Source organism: Eptatretus burgeri, chromosome 2 (genome assembly GCF_056783735.1).
Source record: "Eptatretus burgeri isolate ZD-2024b chromosome 2, Ebu_testis_v1, whole genome shotgun sequence".
NCBI classification, from domain to species: Eukaryota; Metazoa; Chordata; class Myxini; order Myxiniformes; family Myxinidae; genus Eptatretus; species Eptatretus burgeri.
Genome location: NC_140962.1, coordinates 33,692,253 through 33,716,469, shown reverse-complemented (window position 1 = coordinate 33,716,469; position 24,217 = coordinate 33,692,253). Strand labels below are relative to the sequence as shown.

The 24,217-nt window shown below is 43.2% G+C and overlaps 1 protein-coding gene across 24 annotated transcripts in view; it reads left to right on the top strand.

Annotated features, from left to right (window-relative positions):
* Positions 1-24,217, top strand: part of LOC147031775 (uncharacterized) — a 96,829-nt gene that overhangs the window by 38,826 nt on the left and 33,786 nt on the right. For 7 of the 24 annotated variants that reach the window (XM_085867478.1, XM_085867431.1, XM_085867355.1 and 4 more), the window contains 7 exons: positions 4,376-4,431; positions 10,226-10,550; positions 18,273-18,367; positions 22,705-22,797; positions 22,897-23,541; positions 23,642-23,720; positions 24,011-24,170. In XM_085867478.1, coding sequence (XP_085723604.1) covers positions 4,376-4,431; positions 10,226-10,550; positions 18,273-18,367; positions 22,705-22,797; positions 22,897-23,541; positions 23,642-23,720; positions 24,011-24,170 — 1,453 coding nt within the window. Of the gene's footprint in view, positions 1-4,375; positions 4,432-9,059; positions 9,179-10,225; positions 10,551-18,272; positions 18,368-22,704; positions 22,798-22,896; positions 23,542-23,641; positions 23,721-24,010; positions 24,171-24,217 lie in introns of all 24 variants that reach the window. The other 17 variants (XM_085867368.1, XM_085867467.1, XM_085867439.1 and 14 more) reach the window with 10 other exon arrangements.

The following is a 24,217-nucleotide window of genomic DNA, read 5'->3' as shown; positions in this document are numbered from 1 at the left end:
GTTCCGACTGCCGTAAATTTAGTTGGAGACCGGGGTGGATTCGAATCCCACACTCCTGAACACCAGTGTTACAAATTCTGGCCCGCCTGGCGTGCGAGCGATTGCGTAACTCCAATCGCAACCGCGTCGCCCACCGGACGGACAATTCAGTCGTGACCCTCCTTAGAACTACCGCCAGGAGCTAGTCACGGGTGGGGGTTTAACCTCACCACGATCGTGCCAATCGGCCACCCGTGCAGGATAGGGTCGCTCGCCAAATTCGACCTACCTAAGTTCCTGCGCGAGTAGTCGACCGGGCGATCGTACCTCGCCGCAGGTGGGCCAAGGACACGAACCGCTTAAGCGGTCCGTTCCGTACTGCAGTGTTAACCGAGCGGTGTTATCACCGACCTCGACGGATGCGATTCTGTTTACCGGGTGCTTACACCCCTCTACCAATTTCTTCCGTGATGCAAGATGGCACTTTCACAAGGGAAATGGATGTGACGAACGGGATACGTTTCACACAAGGACATTTATTCACAGCACATATTCATAAGCAAGGCAGTCATGCAATATACAAGCAAGAAATAGAAAACAAAAGCAATACGACTGACTATAAGCAAGGATCAATTTACATGCGCAGTTACTTACACAGTTTCTACTTGGCAGGACACGGCACCATAGCATGCATACAAAAACAAAGAAAAAGCCACCCCCAAAGAGGAGGGTGGCAGACAGGGTTCGCGGACCTTTGTGGCACGGGACCTGGAGGACTGAACGAGTCCCGTGAGACCGAAGGGTCTTACCCGCACCCTCGTGGCGTGGCGGTGGGCAGGTCGCGACGTCGACTCCCCACGGCCTTGCGTAGCTGCGCCTGACCTCGGGCCCCTGGTGTGGTCAGCGAGCTCTCTCCGGCATTGCTGCTGGTGCTTCCACGACCCACGACCAAACAAGCAAAAGACTGAAGGGCAGAAGGGGCTTCAGGACCAGAGAGAGAGAAGCCCAAAAACGAAGAGTCCAAACGAAGAGGTCCAAACGAAGAGAGGGAGAAGAGAAGCCCAAGGGGTGACCAGCGCCACGAGACCAAGAACGAACGAGCCAGCATGAACCGAGAAGAGACCCCCGAGCCTCGCGTCTGTTCACCTTTTGTAAAGTGGGGCTCCGCCCTTTTCCCCGCCCCATTTCTGACTCCACCTCCCTTCTGGAAGCTTCCCAAAAAGGGGCGTACCCTCTCGCTCCCCCCTCCCCGCGCCATGCGGGGGACGAGGAAAGTCAGTTTTGGCTCGGGGCCAGTGAATTATTCCCCCAAAATCAGGCCCCTTCTTCACATGACCTTTGACCTCTGGCTGGAATCACACTTCCCCCACACCAATCCGCGCGCCACCGATAGAGAGTTGTGGTTTGGTTTGTGGAGAAGGGGATCGGCAGTTGGCGTAGCGGGGAAGGTGGTTAGGTGATGGGCGTAATTGTGGTTGGCATTTGTTGTGAAGCGGTTGATGAGTGTGATGTTGGTGGTTTGTCCAAAATAACGACAGTAAAAAAAACGGCTATCTCAAAGAGTCGCAGCCCGGTGAACACGAAGAAACCCCTTTAAACAACGGTGGGGACCTATCTGCACATAAACTTAGCGTCATAACTGATCTAAGGACCCTTTATGGTGTATTGCGAATTTCCACAGCCGTAACAATATATATATATATATATATATATATATATATATATATATATATATATATATATATATATATATATATATATATATATACATGATATAATTTTTTTTTAATCTATGTCAATCCTTTGTTCAAGCCTGGTGTTGGCTCTGTGGTTAGGGTGGCGGCTTGGGTACCAAGGGTTCTGAGTTCAAGCCTCGTTGGCCGCTGAATTACTTCACCAGGGGGTTGATTCAGCCTGCCATCCTTCTGAGGTCGGCAAAATGAGTACCAGCTTGTTGGGGATGATCGAGTCATTCGAGTATTCTGCGTCGGAGTGGCCACCCATCCAGGATTGTGCCCAATAGCCAAGGAAACCGCTTCGGCAGTACCAACGCTCTGCAGAGTATGGTTCCAATGGATGGAATCCTTTGTTCACCCCACCGTGAAATCATTTTCTCCCCTCGTGCCTTGTGGTTGCAACCGGTACCAGAAACCCAAGATCCAACATATTCATATATTACCACGAGAGAGCAAAATTATGCCGCTACAGGTGTGCTTATATCTTCTTTATTTATTAGGCATCCTTTGGACGGAAATGAAAACTCGTTTAACTCTGTGCACATTACACATCATGTGTAGCGGATTTCACCTCCCTGCACCTTGTATTTATTGTTATTTTTTTTTTTTAAAAGAACATTTCTGTACACCGCTCTTAATGCTCGGTTTGTAATTCCAATGGAAGAGATATAATTACTCTTTTTTTTGATGGAAAAATGTTTCCCGAGTTTTTTCTTTTATCCTCAAAAATAGACGAGTGAACACGCAGTCATGTTAAAATATTGGCCTTTAAACCCCTCCTCAAATCGTTCTAATGAAGGCGGACAGATAAATACAGATACACACTGTGTTTTATACCAGTAGATGAAGTCATTCTTCTGATTCCACAAGATATGTTCTTTTATTATCTTCTGGAGCAATTCCACTGTGAACTCTTCGTGTTCATTCTGCAATCTTACATGCTGTAAGCTGAATACTTTGCTCTTACTGCTACTTGGGGGTCTATTGCTTTCTTGTGCCACGTCATCGCCCACGGTCTGGGGAAAAGAGTGAGGCAGAGCTTTGGCTGTGTTTAGCCAATTCTCTTTTTGGGAATGTAGATTGCTGCTGTTCCATTCGCATGCGTATTCACTCGTCTTTGTTCCGAACACCTCCAGCTGTGCTGAATGCAGTTGTAGTTATTCCGTTCACCTTTAAATTCTCACCCACTTTTGTTGTTCTTATGTGTTTTCTTCTCCTAAACAGTTCAGACCCATGTTTTGCCAAATACAGTGTCCATATTTTTCCAGACATAAGCAGATGGTGGAGATTTTCCTCCTTTGGTTTCACTCACTACTTTTTTGTAATGTAAATCTCTATTTTGTGCGCTTTAAAAATTTTTTTTTGTCACATTGCTTTGTTGTATCGGGTATATCGTCATGGTCCATGCTCTCTTGGGAGTACTTTGCTGCCATGCTTTCATCTTGCCAAAGTCAAATGTCCGTCATTTGTTTTCTTTAGTTTTAGAATTTCCAGCATGCAACTTTATTTTGGAATTTTTTTCTTCCTTGTGCCAGTTTGGCTGTGCTGTGGGTCACTGTGCCTTCTGTGTTTTGTGTGGACTTTTGTGCCATTCTGAAAGTTTAATGTCAACTTTGTCATTCAATATTGTGTGTTTTTTTTTTATTTCCTTAAACGTGTCTCGGGTTGTGAAGCTACTTTGGGTTTGCTTTGTGATATGTAAAATAAAATAAATATATATATTGTTTAGAATCACGGTAAGTCGAATATTCATCAGGTTAGACAGTCGGAAGAGCAAATATATTTCATGTTAATGGGATTTTGTTGTACAATATCAGACGTACAGACAAGGAGGCTCATTGTACTACACAAACTACATGAACATGAACTACAGGGACATAGTCATCATTGGACAAGCCAAAACAGTCTAAATGAGTATGTGTCGAGTTTGAACATAGGATCCCGGCGTCATTATTTATGTGCTCATATGGGATGCCAAAGGGCTGGCAGCATCGCCAAGGCACGAGAGTTGCATACACTTGCCTATAAGCTGTCCAGCTTGGGTTCAAATCTCGACCCAGCTGTAAACTGTTACCATGGTGTTTCGCAGATACGGTAATTCATCAATGTGTGCGCCCTCCCTCGGATGGACGTTTAACTGGGTGTCCCGTCTGCTGGCTTTTGTTGGTGGACGTTAACGATCCCACGGTTTTGTTGGTGGATATTAAAGATAACAGTATCCTTCGTGAAGAGTAGGTGGGCTCTTGCCGGCACTCTGAACAAATTACAAATTTCTGCCCTAACTACTGCTGAGAAGGCAATGGCAAACCACCCGTTGTAATCCTTGCCGGGAAACTGCTTCAGCAGCACCAACGCTCTGTAACAGAGTTTCATACATCACACTCAGAATGGGATCCCAAACAGGACAAATTAACAATTATGTTGAAGGAAGGCATGCGAGCAAGTCGGCCACCTATGGCATGTAACATTCAGGTTTTCTAACTGGTCCACACCAAAACGAGTACCTATATTTCATGTTAATGGGATCCACCAACCATCATTTGCTAACTTCCACCATTTATCTGGCAATGAAATTGGGAAATGTGGCAGAGGATTTGTTAGTTGTGTTAATAAATGACAAGTGGATAATTCATCAGGTTTGTATTGGTTTGTGTGCACAGCAGATGCTATCGAGTCAAGTGGGAGTGCAAGCAAAGAAGTTGAAAAGAGTTCACAGGTGGGTGATTCGGAGAAATCTTTTAAAGAATGTCAATGTTGATATAATCGCGTAGGAATGGGGCTTCAATGAAATTTAAATTTCAGAGGTTATGATGTCAGAACCAGAAAAGAGTGAGGCTGATGACACACTCGGAATGCTTGTGGGAGAAGGATGCTGCAATTTTATCCCACTTCCTAGGCATTTGTGTTTTTTTTGTTTGCCTTCGCTCTCGTACTGTGAAGTAACTTTTGTAGCGCGAAGCGTCAAATATGCGTCACGAGGGCAACTTCCGATTCAAAATGCCCGCACAATGAATTGCCCTTTACAAACTAAGAAAACGTCGAAAGAAAATGTTGTGCCTGGAACCAATCAGAGTCCATCTAATGAAGCATGTGATCAGCCTTGTGCGTTTCCTTCTGGATATCTACAAAGACTGCTTGGAATGCATCTCAGGTGAGTGGAGTTTTTATTTGTTTAACACAACGACGTATCTGTTTGTACTTGTGCAAGGGAATTTTATTTTTTGCTTTCTTGATATTCCCACATTCCTTGTCTTGCCCGCTGTGCTGCTTGTTAAAGCCCATCATTCCCAATGGCTCTTTACAAGTACCGTGCAAGTTTTGTGTCTTTCCCTGCTTTCCTTCATCCCAACTCTCCCTCTGATCCTTTCCAAAAGCATTTCACAAGCCCCATGTTTTCCTTCCCTGCTTAAACCCACCACCTGACTTTCCCTTGGAACTTTTGCAGCGGCACTTCACAAAATCTCCCTGTTTTATTAAATTTCCATGCTTACCCCTCAGACTTTCCATCTGATCCTTCCCAATAGTGTTTTACAAATGCCATGTAACTTTATTTACTTCTCTGACTTGCTGTCTTCCCCTGACTTCCCCTAAGATCCAAAATCAACGGTGCATTTTCTTGCTCTGCCTTCCCACAGATTTCTCCCACTCCACCTTTTCAAATTAACAACCCCCCTTTCCCACTTTATATTCTTGCTTTGTAGTTTTTTTCGTGATTGCACGATGCACAGATCTAATTGAAAATGCGTGTTCGTGAAGTTTGATATTTCACATTCTCTATTTAAACCCCTTTTCAAAGCCTGTTGTGGGATCACGAGAGGTGATTGTATGAAACAGGATGATCATGCCAAAGTCTTTCAGAGGTTTAGTGACTGGCTAAACTCATGTCATCCCGGCCTTATGCTTACAGGTTTGACTTTTCGTTGTGCATGCCAAATTTACAGAATGTTAAATGTTACAAGTGAACTGTGTGTGACAGCGAGGAGAAAAATGAACATTTTCTTTTCATTGCTCTTACAGAAGATGATGTCGGAGCATGCTGGAAATCATTGAGGACTACATTCCAGTAGCAGAAGATGAAGGAGGTGCAGGAATTGAAGATGTCAGTCGCTGGAACAAATAACACGTGCACATTTCAAAACGGCAGAATTATAACAAACGATCATTTGTTTTGGATACAACAACACATTGCAGAAATTATGCAAATATATCTTCTCCAACGTAATCGGACATTTCTCCCCGAATTGCTGAAACGTTCTACTTGGTAGAGCATTTTGAAGATGCCGAGGCAATGAGCAGTACTAATTAAAAAGGTGGCAATCGGAGCCGGGCGGGGAAAGTGTTGGAGAAGGCGGGCAGGGAAGTGACATTATAATTACCTCCGCCACCGAAAGTGGATGGATGTTATATTTTTCACCACTGTTTGTCTGTCTGTGGAAAGTTTCTGTGAACCAGACATCTCAAAACGTTGTGGATGGATTCGGACGAAATTTGGTGGAGAGGTTGGGTGTGTGATTAGGACAGACAAAATAATAAGATTTTGGTGAAGATTCATATCCAGATACTCGAATTTTTAAAGTGATTCTTTATTATTGATATATAAGGCCAAAAACGATTTGCAGCATGATATTTCAAAAAGTTAGAGATTGACTCGGACAAAACTTGCTGGATAGGGGTGCATGACAATGAAGGATCATTTCCAATTTTGGTGAAGATCTGAATCCGGATATGAGAATTTTTTTAAAATTTTCTTCGTGATTCTTCACCATTGAGAAATGGGGCCGCCAAAAACGAGAAATAGCATGATATGTCAAAAAGTTGTGGAAGGATTGTGACAAAACTTGGGGGATGAGTTGGGTAGGTGATAAGAACGAGCCGATTAGATTTTGGTTCAGGTCTGGATTCAGATCCTGCCCATCAGTGGAATACAAAATGTAAACTGTTCAGCCTTGCGGAGGTATACTGTACATTTTACTGAGTGCCATTCTAGTTTATGCTGTGATAACACTGGCAATAAATGTGATTTCTAATTTTGTAGCAGATGTTAATTGTGCAGATTTATGTGGCTATTTGGAAGCCTCGTCTTTTTGAACATGAGAGATTGCTAAGTAAAGGTGAAATTAAGTAATTACATCAGGTTGTAACAAAGAAGCAGTTTTCTTTATTTTGTAAATTGTGTGAAATGGTTTACATTTGATTACTGACTTGTGTTTCTGCCCCTCTGGTTGTAATGACCTTGTCTGTACCCTATCCGATGATTCCTTTTTGTGTCTTTTAATAAAACTTTTTTCCTCCATTTTGAGCTGTAATTTGTTCACGAGAAAGTTCAGACTGTTTAGCAGTCATTCATGGCTCAAGGGGGGAGCTTGTACATATACAGTATCACATGTAAGACAAGGATATTGGAAAACATAACTGCAATTTTTTTAATGACAGACACAGGGAGACAATGGACAAATCCGCAGTATTTATGAGATTTGAACTTGGGATCATGAGTTGGCTGGTCAGATGGGAATGCTAAATTGGCGAGCCTAAACGTTATCATCAAATAATACGTTGCAGTTTGAACACATTATAAGCACTCGATAGAAGCGAAAATGTAATTCTGAATACGAGTTCGTGCTTGCCAGGACTGTGGCCAATTTTGGAACAAGAAGAAAGGGAATATAATTGTGGATTTTACTAAAGATTGAAACATATACATCAAGACAGCATGGTTCAAACTAGCAAATCCATTTTTAGCTCACCTGCTCCAAGAACAGAGAGCTATCGCGATACCCCCGGCGTGAGCGTCAGCGTGAGCGTGAAAATGTTAAAGTTTTTGGTGCTAGTTATTTAGAAGCTTGCCATTCATTTAATATGTGTACTAGGATGCTGATATTTGGCATGGAGGTTCCTTTTAGTACTGCAGCATAGCAAACCAATTGTTCAAATTTGCATAAAAGCACCAAAATTGGTACACATGTAGAATAATGTAAGCTGACCAAGACACAATCTCGGGTGGCTCCATATCTAGAATTGTTTGGAATACATCATTCTACATGTGTACCAATTTTGGTGCTTTTATGCAAATTTGAACAATTGATCTGAAATATCAGACTACGCTGCTGGACTATTTGGGGTATATTATTGATGTAGTGAAGTTGAAATTAAAAAATAATTTCAAATGTTTTAAATTTTTGACCTGTTTTGAACTTAACTTTTTTGTAGCACATCAACGTTAAAGTTTTTGGTGCAAGTTATTTAGAAGCTTGCCATTCATTTAATATGTGACTAGGATGCTGATATTTGGCATGGAGGTTCCTTTGGGGTATACTATTGGTGCAGTGAAGTTGAAATTAACAAATGATTCAAAAAATTTTTTTTTCAACCTAAGATAGTGTCAAAGCCACCCAATGTTCGCCTGTTTATACTCGACGCTTGCCATTCATTTAATATGTGTACTAGTTTATTGATTACAATATACAAATACATATATTGACACCAACTCTCTGTTTGAAACATGCGATGCAACTATTAAAGAAAATGATGCCATATTTTACAGGGCCAGTACAGTACTTGTTTGTTTTTTACTTAGCATTACCTATTTTTCTTATAATAGTGATACAACGTGAGGTCAGCCTGTCCGTGAAAAGCTCGGGTCAAAACTTCCCGTCGGCTGACCTCACAAGAAGGTGGGATTAACTGTGGCCTTTAAAGAGTTACATATGTAGTAGTAGTAGTAGTAGTAGTAGCAGTAGTAGTCGTCGTAGTCGTAGTGGGTAGAACTTCTTTTAAAATGTCAGGGTGTAAACTGAATGTCCTGGAATTAACTAAAGTAGAAATTTTGTTTCCCAGCAAGTTGCCTGGGCCCGCACGGGATTCTAAATGGGGTGGGGATGGAGAGGAAAAAAATGCAAATGGCATCTTCTGTCATCGAGCCAGCAAGCTGCGAGGACCAATTTGCAATTATTGCCACATCTGATGCAATTTAAATGCTCTAATGCTGGTGAGGCCATGCTCCATTTGAAGCTGTTTGATATGCATTGCTTTTTGATGCTTAAGGGTGTGTTATAAAAATTTGTGTTGGTGTCAAAGCGAGTGACCAATTGCAAATTAATAGTAAGATGCTTGTGATTGGATGGACACCAAACAGCAAACTGTGCTTTCATTGGCCAAGTGCAGCTGGTAAAAGGTGGCATCAAATAATTCCAACACACTATAATGTGTTTGAGGAGAAACCATAAACACCGGGGATATATCTTCTGCCCGCCACACTACAGGGAATTTAATGCAGGACATCATAATAAAATAGCAACTAATTGTAGCAACTTCTTTTCTTTCTTTTTTCCCCCCCAAAATCCCAAGTGTCATCAGCCTAAGGCCTAAGAAAAGTGTCATCAGCCTGTCAACCTTCACTGAACCCTCTCTATTGCCGAATTTATTTGTTTGTAGTGGAGATAATAGAATGGAACACAGCATTTCAGGTGTGGCCTAACCAAACAGATATCGGGCTAAAACCACTTCATGTTAAACGAATTATTCCCCTCTTCATGATTTTGAATGTTTTCATTTCATTACTTATTGCACCATAATGTTGAGCTGACTGCTTAAGTGACCTCAACTTTTTCTTTGTCTTTTTCTTGGTGATGCAAAAAAATATTATTTCAGACCACCCTTATCGCTTGTTCATTTTTTCCAATCCTCATTACCTTACACTCACCTACATTGGATTCCTTTGTCAACTTTTATCCCGTTCTGAACTTTCCAATTCTTGCTGTGAAAATTCTCTCTTCTTATTTTCTCTTTTCGATAATGCCGTTGTCCCCCTAGTGAAGCCATCCTTTTCCTTTTGACTCGTAACCTATTTCCCAAACTCTTTGTTACACTTTGCGGATGCAATACTTCTCTCGATGACCTTAATGACTTTGCTTTAACATTTGCGATTTTTGTAATTATTAGTTTTGCATTTCTGAGTCTTTTATTGCTGTTTTGTAAAAAGAAGGTTTGCTGGTTTGCAATATAAAGCAGAACAGAGAGATGCAATGAAGATACTTCATTGGGTAATCAAGAACAGTGCAACTTGACAATCATTGGCATTAATTGGCTGTTTGTAACTGAAACATGTAAAAAGTTATTTGTTCATTGACCTTGTCTGTTCTCAGACTGTTTCAAGCCACATTTGCCCCTCATGCTTTCCGCTATGAAAGCATAATTCATTCTCTCAGTAAATGGGTTTTGGGTTCTAAAATAAATTATGACAAGAAAAAGAAATTGTTTCTAATAATTGCAGACATCGTTACAACGTCCTAAGCAAAAGGATAGCAAAGCTTTAGTGGGCCATTATAGTTTCAAAAGGACAAATCTCCTTAAAAAAAAAAATGTTGGATAGATCTTGCTCTTGTCCCTCTGTTCCTCATCTGTCTTTTCATCTACCCCTTGTTCATTTATATGCTACTTGTCTGTCTCTTTTCTGCCCCTTGTCCATATATTTTTGCCAGATTCTCATATCTTGCCTTCACTCTCCTCTCCAGATATCGGGGGCTGGAACTCCAGGTGATGCTCTTGAAACGACTGCCTCATCTTGCACTTCCGTGTCTGTTACTGCTGCATCCCAGTCCACACCCATTGCCTCTCAGCCAAGCCTAGTCTTTTCCTTTCCTGCCAACAACCTGACCGACTCATCTGCTGCTTCCTGCCCACCGAGCTCAGGGCTCGAAACATCTACATCAGGCATGGCAGGGCCTGGTACACTTCTTCTTGGAACTGAAGGTTTGGCAGGAGTTACAACCTTGCAGTCCCTGGGAGGGGCAGTAGGTGGTGGAGGAATAGTCCTTTTACCTGTTCAAACACTATCTGGTGAGATTCCTTGCGGATGCCTTCCCACTCCGAATATACATTTATATTCAGATGCTTTGTGAATCCTAATGTATATGGAATAGTCTCGTAACAAATAAATACGCTCTGTAGACTAATCATTGGACCAAAAATGTTGCACTTGAACTCCCCACCCCCTCTCTCAACAAACATTGGGTGCCTCCTAGCATTCATAGCAAGGAAGTAAAACTTACCACCATGTCATTTTAATATTTCACATTAATTTAAGGCTCATGGATTTATTTCACATTAATTTAAGGCTTGGCACGCCTGACATCACATGGAGGGGTTAGTGCAAACAATAGTAGATACCACTGTACTTTTGCATGGATTACAAGGACATAAGTACACAATGGACAAACGCATGTTAAATGAGGTTTTAACCTGGTTTTCTCACATCATAAGCCAGAGATTCAGATGGTAACGCTAATACCAACCCGACAGGCCTACTGTTTGTCCATATCACTGAACAAACTAACAGGTCAAATTGATGGTTGAACTTATTTTATATAAAATGGCTCAACAGATTTCTTGAAATAAAAACGATTTCAAATTTCACTTCATCATGTCAAGTTCAAATTAATCAAATCAATATCATCCACCGAAAGTGCTCTTTCTTCGAAACAACATTTATTGTGATTAATATTCTTATTCGTCTTCTTCCGTGTGCAACCTACGGCTGTGGATAGCATCATTTGCTGGGGAAGGGGAAGTGGAGGGGGTGAGGGGTGGTTCCGGTGATAACTCACTTACTCTTCGTGAAGGACACCGTGGGATCTTTAATGTCCATCAACTTATTCTGGTAGACGAGACCCCCATTTAACGTCCATCTGGGGGACGGCGCACACATTGATGAATCACCCTGCCTGTGAAACACTGGGACGACAGTTTACAGCTGCGTCAGGATTCAAACCCAGACAAGACCAATGGTTCACTGGAATGGTGACCATTGAACCCTTGTCTCACACCAGCAATACGGAACTTCCAAAGTGACAGCAATAAATGCTAGTGAGGCCTTTCACGCATGTACTGTCTGTGGTTTTCAGTAACTCACTTCGGCTAGACGGTGCTCTCTTAACCTGCCATTGCTGTCAGGTTAAACCGGGTTTGTACCGCCGACTTCCCAAAGTCGGAGCGGACGTTATAGCCATTACACCACCGAGTCTGGGATTTGATGATTATGCCATATGGTATAGCTACCCAGTGGGCAGTCCTGTGCTTTCATAGGCTCCACCCACTTCACCATGCCCAAGATATCAATGTCGATGAGACTCAAAATAATAGTTTTACACCAAGAAATATATTTCCCAAAGAGAAATATCCCATAAAACATGTATTTACGGACATGGCATTCAAGCAATAATATGGAAGCATAATGAGGCTGGACAAGTGAAAGATATAAAACAGACTGGAAGGCCAAAGAAACTCAGCAAAACAGATGAGTAATACTTTAAGATAAGTTCATTAAGGAAAAGAAAATAATCAAGTGCAGAACTGAAAAAAGAATTGACACAGACGTCAGGGGTTCAAGTTCATCTCTTGATAGTCTCTTCCCAAAAGTGGTCTCTATGGGTGAGCTATTGTCAAAAAGCCCTTTATGCGTAATGTTAACAAAGCCAAGAAACTGAAATATGCCCAAAAACATTATAGTTGGGATGCTAATCAGTGGGGAATGGCACTTTGGAGTGACGAGTCAAGGCTTGAAATTTTTGGAACAAAGAGAAGACTACGTCAGAAGGATGGTTGGTGAGAAGTAGAAGGATATCTTTCTCCAGCACACTGTGAAGCATGGTGGAGGCTCTGTTCAGGTGTGGGGATGTATTTCTGCTGCTGGAGTTGGTGATTTGGTGAGAATTGAAAAGGGACAATGAATGCTGACAAGTACAAGCAGATCCTAATCCACCATGGTCAGGAAGGAGGGTAATTGGTGACACAACAAAGAAGGTGAAAACCTTCTTTTCCAACACGATGACGACCCTAAACACACTGTAAGTGCTATTAAAACATATTTACAAAGAAAAGCAGAGTCAGAAACTCTACAACTATTAGAATGGCCCCTTCAAAGTCCTGACCCAAACATTGTAGAAGCTGTCTGGGATTATTTGGAAAGAAAAACGAAAAACAACCAAAATCAAAAGACAAGTTATGGGAAACATTGCACAATGTGTGGAACAACCTCCATATGGAATTTCTCCAGAAATTACAGGAAAGCATTACAAAAATGATTCATACCAAATGTAGTTTCAGGGATCTGTTTTTCCTTGAAAATCTTGTCCCAAACCCATCGTTTTCTGTACCCACCTTACCTAGTCACACCCAGCTGTTCCTGGACTCTGTGTCCTTTTCTTCTGACAAGGTGGACATTTTGCTGTCAAACCTCGACTCAGATTCTGCAACCGGTGCATATGGAATCACCTCACATGTCCTAAAAACCTGCTCTGCTGCTCTTGCTCACCCTTTCTCTCTTCTATTCACCCTGTCTTTTGCTCACGGTCATCTGCCATCTGTTTTAAAATCAGAAAACATTACTGCTCCGCATAAAAAGGTGCAAAAACAGATCCGTGTAACTGCAGACCAATCGGTGTACTCCCAATCATCAACAAGGTTATGGAATCCATCATCGCTTCTGACATCAAATCCTTCCTCTTCTCCAATGGCTTGATTTCCCATCATCAATTTGGTTTCAGACCAGGTTACCCTACCCGAGACATGCTGCTTCTGATTTCCCAACAATGGATGGAGGTCCTCAATGCCAAACATGAAATCAGAGCCATCTTCCTCGACATATCACGTGCTTTCTATACAGTCTGGCATCCCACACCGCTCACCAAACTCTCCTCTTATGGTATCCAAGGCAAACTCCACTCATGGCTTGGCTTGCAGACTTCCTCTCCTGTCGCAGTCAACGCATGGCTCTTAATGGCTCTGCGTCTCTCTCTCTCTCTCTCTCTCTCTGTCTCTGTCTCTGTCTCTGTCTCTGTCTCTGTCTCTGTCTCTGTCTCTGTCTCTCTGTCTCTCTGTCTCTCTGTCTCTCTGTCTCTCTGTCTCTCTGTCTCTCTGTCTCTCTGTCTCTCTGTCTCTCTCTCTCTCTCTCTGTCTCTGTCTCTGTCTCTGTCTCTGTCTCTCTCTGTCTCTGTCTCTGTCTCTGTCTCTCTCTGTCTCTGTCTCTGTCTCTGTCTCTGTCTCTGTCTCTGTCTCTGTCTCTGTCTCTGTCTCTGTCTCTGTCTCTGTCTCTGTCTCTGTCTCTGTCTCTCTCCCTCTCTCACATCTCCTCTTCCTGGCCAGGCTGGAGTTCCTCAAGACAGTGTTCCAGGCTATGTGCTTTTTCTGGTTTTCATGAATGATCTCTCCGACTTTCTGGAAAATCCTCTTTTCCTCGTAGCTGATGACTCCACCCTCTGCCAAGTCATCTCTCATCCCACTGATTGGCAAGCAGCAGCCTCTTCACTCTCTGCAGACCTGGAAAAAAAATCACAAGCTGGTAAAACACTATGTCTCTCCGAAAATCACAAGCTCACTATGCCTTTTCGAAAGAACCATCTGGAAAACCCCATCTACTTTCTCAACAATCCTCTTGAACAAGTCCTTTCATTCAAGCCTTTGGGCCTCACTATCTGCCATGATATTTCCTGGGAAAGCCACATTTCCAAGCTTGCCTCCAAAGCCAGTCACCGACTGGGAATCCTCCGTCGTGCAAAGTCCTTCCTTGGCACACCTGAGCTCCTGACCACATACAAAGCTTTCATCCACAGCCTGATGGAGTACTGCTCTCTCCTTTGGGGTGCTGCTCCCTCCTCTCACCTCACTCGGCTTCACACTGTGGAAACCAAGGCTTTTAGGATCATTGATATCTCCCGCAATGAAGCTGAGTCCTTGGGTCTCTCGCTCTCTCACCACAGGCAGGTCGGTGGTCTTTCTGTCTTCTACCGTCTCCTCTCCGGCCTTGCCCCCTCTGCTCTGTCTGTGCTCTGCCCCCCCCCCCCCTATATTTCCTCAAGACCTGCCAAAATCAAGAATTACTGCTCAACGTCACTCTTTCATTCCTCTCTTTCTCCACTTTTGGAACAAACTTCTACACTCTCTTCAATCCCACTCCTCCCTCCAGGTCTACAAAGCAGTTGTTCATCACCATCTCATATCTTACCCTATCCAAAACCTCGATCTTTTCTACACCTGTTGATCCACTTCAAACCCACCTTCAAATTCTCTGTTTTCCTTCCTGAAAGTCCCTGTAGTGTCCATCTTGTTTACCCCGTGTACCGCACCCCATCCCTCTCCCTTCCACAGATCTAATGTCTCTGTTTCCAGCTGTTTTATGCTTCCCTCTCCCACCCCTATCGTCTCTTGCTCCCCTTGTTATATGTTCTGTGTCTGAGCTCTTATACGAGCCTTGACATTATCATTGAAATCTCATGCATTAATATTGTAAAATACAATTCATTTTTGTTTTTCATAAAACATCATCATTACTAGACAGCACTCGGAAGGGTGTATACCTCCACCAGGCTGAACAGTTTATGTTTTGTATCTCACTGATGGGCTGGATCTGGATCCAGACACGAACCAAAACCTAATTGGCTCATTCTTGTCACCTGCCCAACTCATCCACCAAGTTTGTCATAATCCATCATAACTTTTTGAAATATCCTGCTCACAAAACAGACAGACAGACAAACAGGGGTGAAAACATAACCTTCGGTGGCAGAGGTAATAACACCTTTTATTTCTCAATGGATGCCAAAGTGACAATAAAAATGTTTAATTTGTAGAGTCCTGTATGTATACTTCACTAGATTTTTTTTCTTCTTCAGTCAGACAGAGTAGGACAGAGGTAGCACACGAGCCTTTGAGATGTCCAGCCAGGGTTTGATTCTCAACTCGATTAGAAACTGTCCGATTGTTTCTTCACAGGGAGGGCATTGCATCACAAAGGGTGATCCCTCAGACGGACATTATTCTGGAGACACATTTGGTATTGATTGTTGGTGAATGTAAATTATCCTTCATTGTCTTTCAATGTAGAGTAAACAAATTATCACTGGCACCATGGCCAACCCTGGATTTGCCATAACTTGTACCAAGGACTCCCTCATCTCAAATTGGAGTATTGTTATACTCGCCATGCTTTGAAAGTGTGAGTTGACGATGGAGTTAAGACAGGAACTTTTTATTTGTTCAGGGTGTTGGTGATGACTCTTCTAGTCTTCATGAAAGACACTGTGGGATCTTTTTTCCACCCACAAACTAATGTTAGCAGATGGGATATCCAGTTTAACATCTAAAAAGGAACAGCCCACTTTATGATGAAACAGCCTGCCTTCGAAGCACTAATCGACGGTTTATCGTTGGGTTGAGAATCAAACCCTGGCTGGACAGCTCAAAGGTAAGTACGCTACCCTGCACCATCCTGTCAGACTTTTTGTAGATATAGAGCAAATATGTTTTCTTGCATTTGTGTTTTTTTTAATTCTCAAAGAAGTTATTTCTTTAAAAAAAAATTTTTTATCATGCGCTCTTTTTCTTTTTTTCTTTTGAAAAGAGTCAAGGCTCATGGAAGAGATAGAACACACAACAGATCAGGATGCAACATAACAAAAGGAACAGCTGAAAGAAGGGAGAAACGCCATTAGCAGGGCTGAGGGACAAAATAAACGGAGACGGACAAACAAGGGATGTGCAGGTAAAGGTTGAGGGGTACAGGGGAACGAAAGTGGTGAATAAGGTGAATACAGAAGCAAAACAATTGGGGGTTTGGGGGATGGTTTAACGGCTGTCAAAAAGATCATGGTTTTGGATGTGGAGGTGGAAGGGGGGGGGGGGTGATTGTGAACAGCTGTCTTGAATACCTGGAGGGAAGAATGAGACTGAAGAGGATGTGGAAGTTCATTCCACAGGTAGGAAAAAAAAAGAGGAACAAATGAGTGGAGGTGAGTTGTGATCCTGTATTTTGGGAGTTTCACCAGAAAGGGGTTGCTGGTGGACCACGTGCACCCTGCAAATACCACAAGGGAGGGTGTGTGGGGCACGGAGAGGGTTGAGGGCGCAAGACCAGAAAGGAGGCGGAAGAAGATAGAGAGGCCACCAACCTGTCTGTGATGGCAAAGTGATAGGCCCATAGGCTCGGCTTCATTGTGGGAGGTTCGAATGATTTGAAAGGCCCTGGTTTCCACAGCGTCAAGCTAAACAAGATGCGAGATGGGTACCAGTCCAGAGGGGAGAGCAGTATTCCATCAAGCTGCGGATGAAAGCCTTGTTGGTGGATAGGAATTCAGGTGTTCCAGGAAGGATTTGCATGACGGAGGATGCCCAGTCAGCCATTGGCTTTGGAGGCCAACTTTGAAATGTGATTTGCCCAAGAAAGGTCACGGCTGAGAGTGTGACCCAGGAGTTTGAGTGACTGAATTAAGCGGAAGACCAAGAAGGAACCCGAAGAAGTAAAGAGCAAAGATGGAGTCATCAGGAGGAACCTGGATAGGATTCGGGTTTCAGCCGCTCCTCCACAACCCTCAAACCTATCCAGGCGCAGCCAAGTGAGCCTCACAGAAAACTTTCAAGAATTCACTTCTCCAGAGAGAGAGAGAGAGAGACAGAGACAGAGACAGAGACAGAGACAGAGACAGAGACAGAGACAGAGACAGAGACAGAGACAGAGACAGAGACAAGCAAAGCAAGAATTATAATGAAAGGATAATTGTGAAAATAAATAAATAAATAATCGAACAACTGTGAAAGGAACAAAGATGTCGGGAAGAGCCCGGACAGATAAATTTCAGCAGTTACTCCCCCAGGAACACAGCATCATGTACAACTTCTTTGAGAGGGATTTTAAGAAAGTACTGTTGGTGGGAAGGTTTTGATTGAGCTGTAATGATCTAATTCCCTTCTGCAGAATTGAACTTTCACCCTCAGGGTTTTAAGTGACTGTCCATACCACTTCCCTCACTATTCAAATACTATTCATTGAGAAGAAAAAGTTTAAATATACTTACTTAATGCTCTATTTTAGTTGCATATGGCTGATAAGAAAAAGGAAGTTACCATTCTGGCAAAGGACAAATTAAAATATCCTTTATGATAATTAATGTTGTCGTTACAGTGGCTCTGTGATGAGAACGCAACACTGACATCTTTGAGGTTATGGGTTCAAACGTTTCAAGTATAGCTGAAAGCTACATTTGGACTGTCCATAGCAAGATCCACCTAGCTTGTTAATGATCTTCGAGGAGAGGGTAATCTGCCCACTGATCATCATCCCATCTACATTTGGTGCAGGTCCACACTTTATGGCTGATTTTGAAAGGCCCTGAGGTGGGTACTGTTGCGAATTAGAGGCAGCTTTGCCCAAGTCCCTCAAACAAAATAAAAATAAATGTTTTTGTTTTCTCTCTTCCTTTTGCAACCACAGCTTCAACTACTACTACTACTTCTTTAACGACCCCAATTATTCCCACCTTCTTGTGCAAATTGGGGAAAGATTTTAACTGGTCTTTCCCTCCTCTTTCTTTCCTTTTGAAATACAGTATTATGTTATAATTCAGTGCAATGCAAAATATAGACCTTTTATTGCATTTTATATATTTAGGAACTTTGACTTGAGGCCGTATTTATTGGACATTACTTGCTTGGACTCTACCTTCCAATCCATCACTGTTTAATTCACAATTGAAAATGAAAAATAAAAGCTGCTGCACTATCTCCCAACAGCCCCAGCTGCAACTGGCCAAATGCTGCAAGTTCTACCCTGCAAAGCAGCCCCCGTTAACAATCCAACCCTGGTCGGCTCCAACATTCCCCTACAGGTAAGACCTTCCCCAAGGGTGTGTGTGTGTGTGTGTGTGTGTGTGTGTGTGTGTGTGTGCGGGTTTCAAAAGGTGGAACGGAGCCCTCCCAGGTCTCAAGTATCCACCTTCGTGTGTGCATGTGTATGCAAGTTGCTGTTGACTGTTGAAGGAGATGGAATGGAGACCTACCAGGTCTCAAAGTATCCACCTCTGTGTGTCGTTGATTGCACCAACCTTCGTGTTTGCGTATATATGTGTGTACGCACACGCACACGCACACACCTCCCATCCCAGGTACTGGCGAGGCTAACAACATTCAGTTTGGGTACACCAGTGCAGTTAACCGACTCCCTCCAGGTTGTATTTTTCATTCCTGACTCACCCTACAACCAAGTGCACACACAGTGTGTTCATCGACTACAGCACAGCCAAACGGGACAAAGTGAAACAAGCGCACGTCTTCATAGACTTGTCGTACAAGTGTGTAGCACATCACTAATAATGTGCACGTGTACAGCACGTAAACAGTATAGATGTGAAGTAAACAAGTTATCCACAGTACAGGTAGACAAGCCTGCATGCCATGCAAGTCCAGCACACAGCATGCTGCATGTACTCAGCATGAAAGTTAAATATGTGATATTTATCTTGAATGTACTACTTTGTTTTTGCCTGTCCAAATCTCATTGCTTCTCTCCATCTGTACATTTTTCACAGAATGACTAGATAACCCACCATTCTAGTCTGAATAATAATGTTATTTTTCCCTAACAGGATAGGCCTTTTTTTTTTGCTCGCGTTTTATCTGAGATGACTCGCACAAGCCAAGATGCAGTGGTCGAAGCAGTTGAGAAAAAAAAATGTTCGTTTTTTTTTTTATTAACCAACTACATTGAAACAAAGTAAACTACTGAAAACACTGCACCCACTTGTGTGAATAAAATCCTATTTAATAGATTCTTAGCATTTTTAGTCTCAATATTAATATTCCCACGCGTCGACAAGAAGCTTCCCATTCCATTTCCATCACCTCAAAACATTATTTTATTTTGTTACAAAAAGTTGGATTTTTCCAAAAAAATGACAATCATAAAGACAACTTCAACAAGAAAAAGAGCAATCAGAGATTACAGACCCTCACCAGGACTTCTTTTGCGTGGTGCATTTTTATAGGTTTAGGGAAAATCCAATATGGTTGCCAAACCATGTGACCTATGATATCATATGTGTGAACCTTTTCTTCCTCATGGACAGGTGGTCATACGTGTAAAGTTTCACCTCGATTTGTTCAGCCACTTCAGAGAAGATTTCTGAAGGTTTTTTTTTTTGAAAAAAAACAATATGGCTGCCAAATCACGTGATCGATCATGATCGATCAAGGACCATCTGGAACCCCCCCCTCCTTTCTCAACAATACTCTTGAAGAAGTCCTTTCATTCAAGCTTCTGGGTCTCACTATCTGCCATGATCTTTCCTGGGAAAGCCACATTTCCAACCTGGCCTCCAACGCCAGTTGCCGAATGGGCATCCTCCGTCGTGCAAAGTCCTTCCTTGGCACACCTGAGCTCCTGACCACATCCAAAGCTTTAATCCGCAGCCTGATGGAGCACTGCTCTCCCCTTTGGGCTGGGGCTCCTGCCTCTCACCTTTCTCGGCTTCACGCTGTAGAAACCAAGGCATTTAGGATCATTGGCATCTCCCACGACGAGGCTGTCTGTCTCTGTCTCTGTGTGTCTGTCTCTCTCTCTCTCTCTCTCTCTCTCTCTCTCTCTCTCTCTCTCTCTCTCTCTCTCTCTCTCTCTCTCTCTCTCTCTCTCTCTCTCTCTCTCTCTCTCTCTCTCTCTCTCTCTCTCTCTCTCTCTCGCTCTCTCTCTCACTCTCACTCTCTCACTCTCACTCTCTCACTCTCTCACTCTCACTCTCTCACTCTCTCACTCTCTCACTCTCACTCTCTCACTCTCTCACTCTCACTCTCTCACTCTCTCACTCTCTCACTCTCTCACTCTCACTCTCACTCTGTCTTCTACCATCTCCTCTCCGGCCTCGCTCCCACCTACCCCCGCTCTGTCTGAGATACATCCCCCCCTATATTTCCACAGGGTGCTCAAGGTAAGCCAGCAACCGCCTTCTGGTAAAACTACCAAAATCACGAATCACTGCTCACCTTCACTCTCTCATTCCTCTTTTTTTTCCCCTACTTTGGCACAAACTCCCACACTCTCTTCAATCCCACTCTTCCCTCCAGGTCTTCAAAACAGCTGTTCACCACCATCCCTTATCTTTTCCCCATCCAAAACCATGATCTTTTCTTCCCCTGCTAATCCACCCCAAACCCACCTCCTTCAAATTCCCTGCTTTCCTTCCTGAATGTCCCTGTCATGTATGGACGACCTGAAAGTCCCTGTAGTGTCCAAATTGTTTACCCCGTGTACCCCGTCCCATCCCTCTCCCTTCCCCAGATGTCCTCATGTCTCTGTTCCCCACTGTTTTTTTTGTCCTTCCCTCTCCTGCCCCTCTTGTTTTCTGCTCCCCTTGTTGTGCGTTTCTGTGTGTTAGCTCTCAAACGAGCCTCGATTGTGTACACAAAATAAAAACACAAAAAAAATCACAGCTCATCACCTATCTAACACCATCCCTGCTGTGAAGCATCATGCATCATGCTGTGGGGATGCTTTCCAATGGCAGGGACTGGGAGACTTGTAAGAATACAGGGAACGGTGACTGGAGCCAAATGCAGGCAAATCCTTGAGGAGAACCTGCTTCAGAGTGCAAAAGACCTTGGACTGCGGCGAAGATTTACGTTTCAACAGGACAATGATCCCAAGCATACAGCCAAAGCAACGTTGGAATGGCTTCAGAATAAGAATGTAACAGTTCTTGAATGACCCAGCCAAAGCCCAGACTTGAATCCCATTGAGAATTTGTGGAAAGACTTGAAGATTGCTGTCCACTGACGCTCCCCATCCAACTTGACAGAGCTTGAGCAAGTCTGCAAGGAAGAATGGGAGAAAATCCCCAAATCCAGATGTGCAAAGCTGATAGACACGTCCAAGAAGACTCGAATCTGTAATCGCTGCAAAAACGGGCTTCCACAAGGTATTATTGACTCAAGGGGTTGAATACTTTCTTGATGCATGATATTTCAGCTTTTCATTTTAAATTAATTTGTAAAAAATTCTGAGAACATGTTTTAATTTTGTCATTTTGGGGTATTTTGTGTAGATCGGTGATAAATTGTTTTTATTTAATCCTTTTTAAATTCAGGGTGTAACACAACAAAATGTGATAAAAGTCGAGGGTTGTGAATACTTTCTGAAGCCACTGTACATGTGTAGTAATACAGTGGAGAGTGGAGTATTGTTCAGCAAAACATATAATCCACAAACTGGTCATGACATCAAAACTTCATCATAACAGGATTCCAAGAAACATTGGAAGGTGCTTGGGGAAAAGGGGAATGAGGAGAGAGTGGGTGTGGTGGTGGTGCATAGGTATCTCGTGACTGATTTTAAAAATATTTTATTTTAATTTATTTTTTGAAGTTCGAACTCTCTCTTTTGAGTGCAGCCTTCTGGCTGCTATGCCGCTGATGCAGTGTCCTTATTACCAGTACACTGGTACTCATTTTGCCGACCTCAGAAGGATGACAGGCTGAGTCAACCCCATCTGGTATTAATTCAGCGGCCAATAGGGCTCAAACTCAGGACCCTAGGATCCCAAGTCAGCCACCCTAACCACTAAGCAAACACCAGGCATTCCAAGTTCGAATTAAACAAGGTTAAAGGGCACTATTTGTGAAGGAGCTATGGAGAAAAAGAAGAAAAGGAAAAACTGGCAAAATCTTCACCTCGTCCTGAAACAAGGAAACCTCTTCACATGACCACTGTGCAGGAGGGGGTAATGAGGCCAGGCAGAAAAATTAATTTTCCTACGCCCATTGGGTGTTTTTGTTTTTTAGGGGACACCATCTCTGTACTGGATGGCCATTGGCTCTTGAAGGGAGTTCATCTGCCCTTTGTCGGGTGTTGTTTTTGGTCCTGGCAGGTTGTCAGTCACTCTCCCCACTTGCAAAACCAGTGAGGGGTGTCAGTTTAGTCGCCAACAACCCGACCATCTGGCAGGTAGCACTGGGTTACATGTTACCAGTGGTAGTCCCAAAAGACTGACTTGATTATGAAACCACCATGTAAAAACAATTTTATAAGATTCATAAATTTGATGTCGTCATTCATAACTTGTCACTCCAAAAATGCAAAGTTATCAGTGAAAATCACCCTGCCCCCTCCTTCCTTTAAGTTATCAATCAACTCACATTATATCCCCACCACCTTTCTTCCTTTTGTGCTCACGTGAAGATCATTGGTGGAACATTTCCCGGCCAAACGACCACATTGGCCAGCCCTCAAGTGTTACCAGCTTTTATAGTGCAGTCCATAGAAGGACAATTGGTAAGATACATCTATCTTGTTCATCAAGTAATCTGTTTGCATTTAAGCTGATGTCTGTTGTGTTTGCTATCCTATGCTTTTTTTGTTGTTTTTTTTAAGCAGCAGCAGCAGCAGCAGCAGCAGCAGCAGCAGCAGCAGCAGCAGCAGCAACTGGGTGTCATATCTATGGTGGCACCAACATCCACTGTGGCTAACACTTTAACCCCAGCTTCACCTATTACTTCTGCTTCAGCTACTCATATATTGGCAGCCAGTCAGGGTCAGGTGTTGGCCACACTGCTGGGTGCATCAGGAGTTGGAAGCTTGTTGCATATTGGGAGCGGCACTCCTGCTCCTCCACTCAACCAGATTACCTCGACAAGTGTCGGAGGTCAGGCACAGGTTCCTGGTTCATCTGTAGCAGCCAGTGGTCCAACGGGACCAACAGTGACCAATTTAGTTATCGGGAACCAATTGTTTGGGACACTTGGGTTGGGTGGTCAGACACTGGGAGTTACTGGCACAAGCGGACTTGGTGGTCAACTTTGCTCGGTGCTGCCATCTGGGTGTCGTGTGTTGGGTCCTGGTGGGCAGGTCTTCCAGGTGCTGAATCCAGGGTCAGTGGGTGGGACATCACTTTGTGCCAAACCTGGGCAGCAAACTGGACTGGCCAGTAACACTAAGGGCATTTCTGTAATAGGACAGAAACTAACATTTGGCTTGGACAGTCCACCATCCACTGGTCAATTCCACAAAGTTATGCAGGTGGGAATGTATGTATATTTGTATATATTTTTTTACTTATTGTGCTGAGGATCAACTGTTGAGTTTTAAACATCACAATGAGCATGAATGTTTTCAACAGGAGAGAGATGCAACAGAGAAATGTAATGGCAGTCCCAAAGTTCTGAAGACTTGCAAAGCCTCAAGCCCGCCATCTTCTGGTATGTTTTAAAAAATGCGTTCGGAACGTTGTATCGTATTGGCTTTCAGCGCAACCTTTATGTTTACCCCAAGCATGTTTTGATACCCACCTAATGCACAAGCTGCCAAAACACAATGATCCAAATCTAATTTCAAACGTTGTTTCCAGCAGGCACAAATATTACAAAAAAAAAGTGGAGGAGAATTGTCATGAATGCTGTGATACGAGAGTGGATTTTAGAAAGGTCACATTTCACCTTTGATGGCACATTGCTAAATGTGTTAATTGATGATCACCATTTGCTCTTAGATGTAAAGAACAGCATGGGGACTATAGACCTACAGGAGATCCGAGAGTTTGCTAAGGCCTTCAAGCTACGTCGACTGTCCTTGAGTCTGACACAGACGCAGGTTGGACATGCACTGAGTGTGTCTGAGGGGCCTGCGTACAGTCAGTCTGCTATTTGCAGGTAGGCAGTTACTCACATTGCTGAGCTCTCATTGAAGAAAATATGTA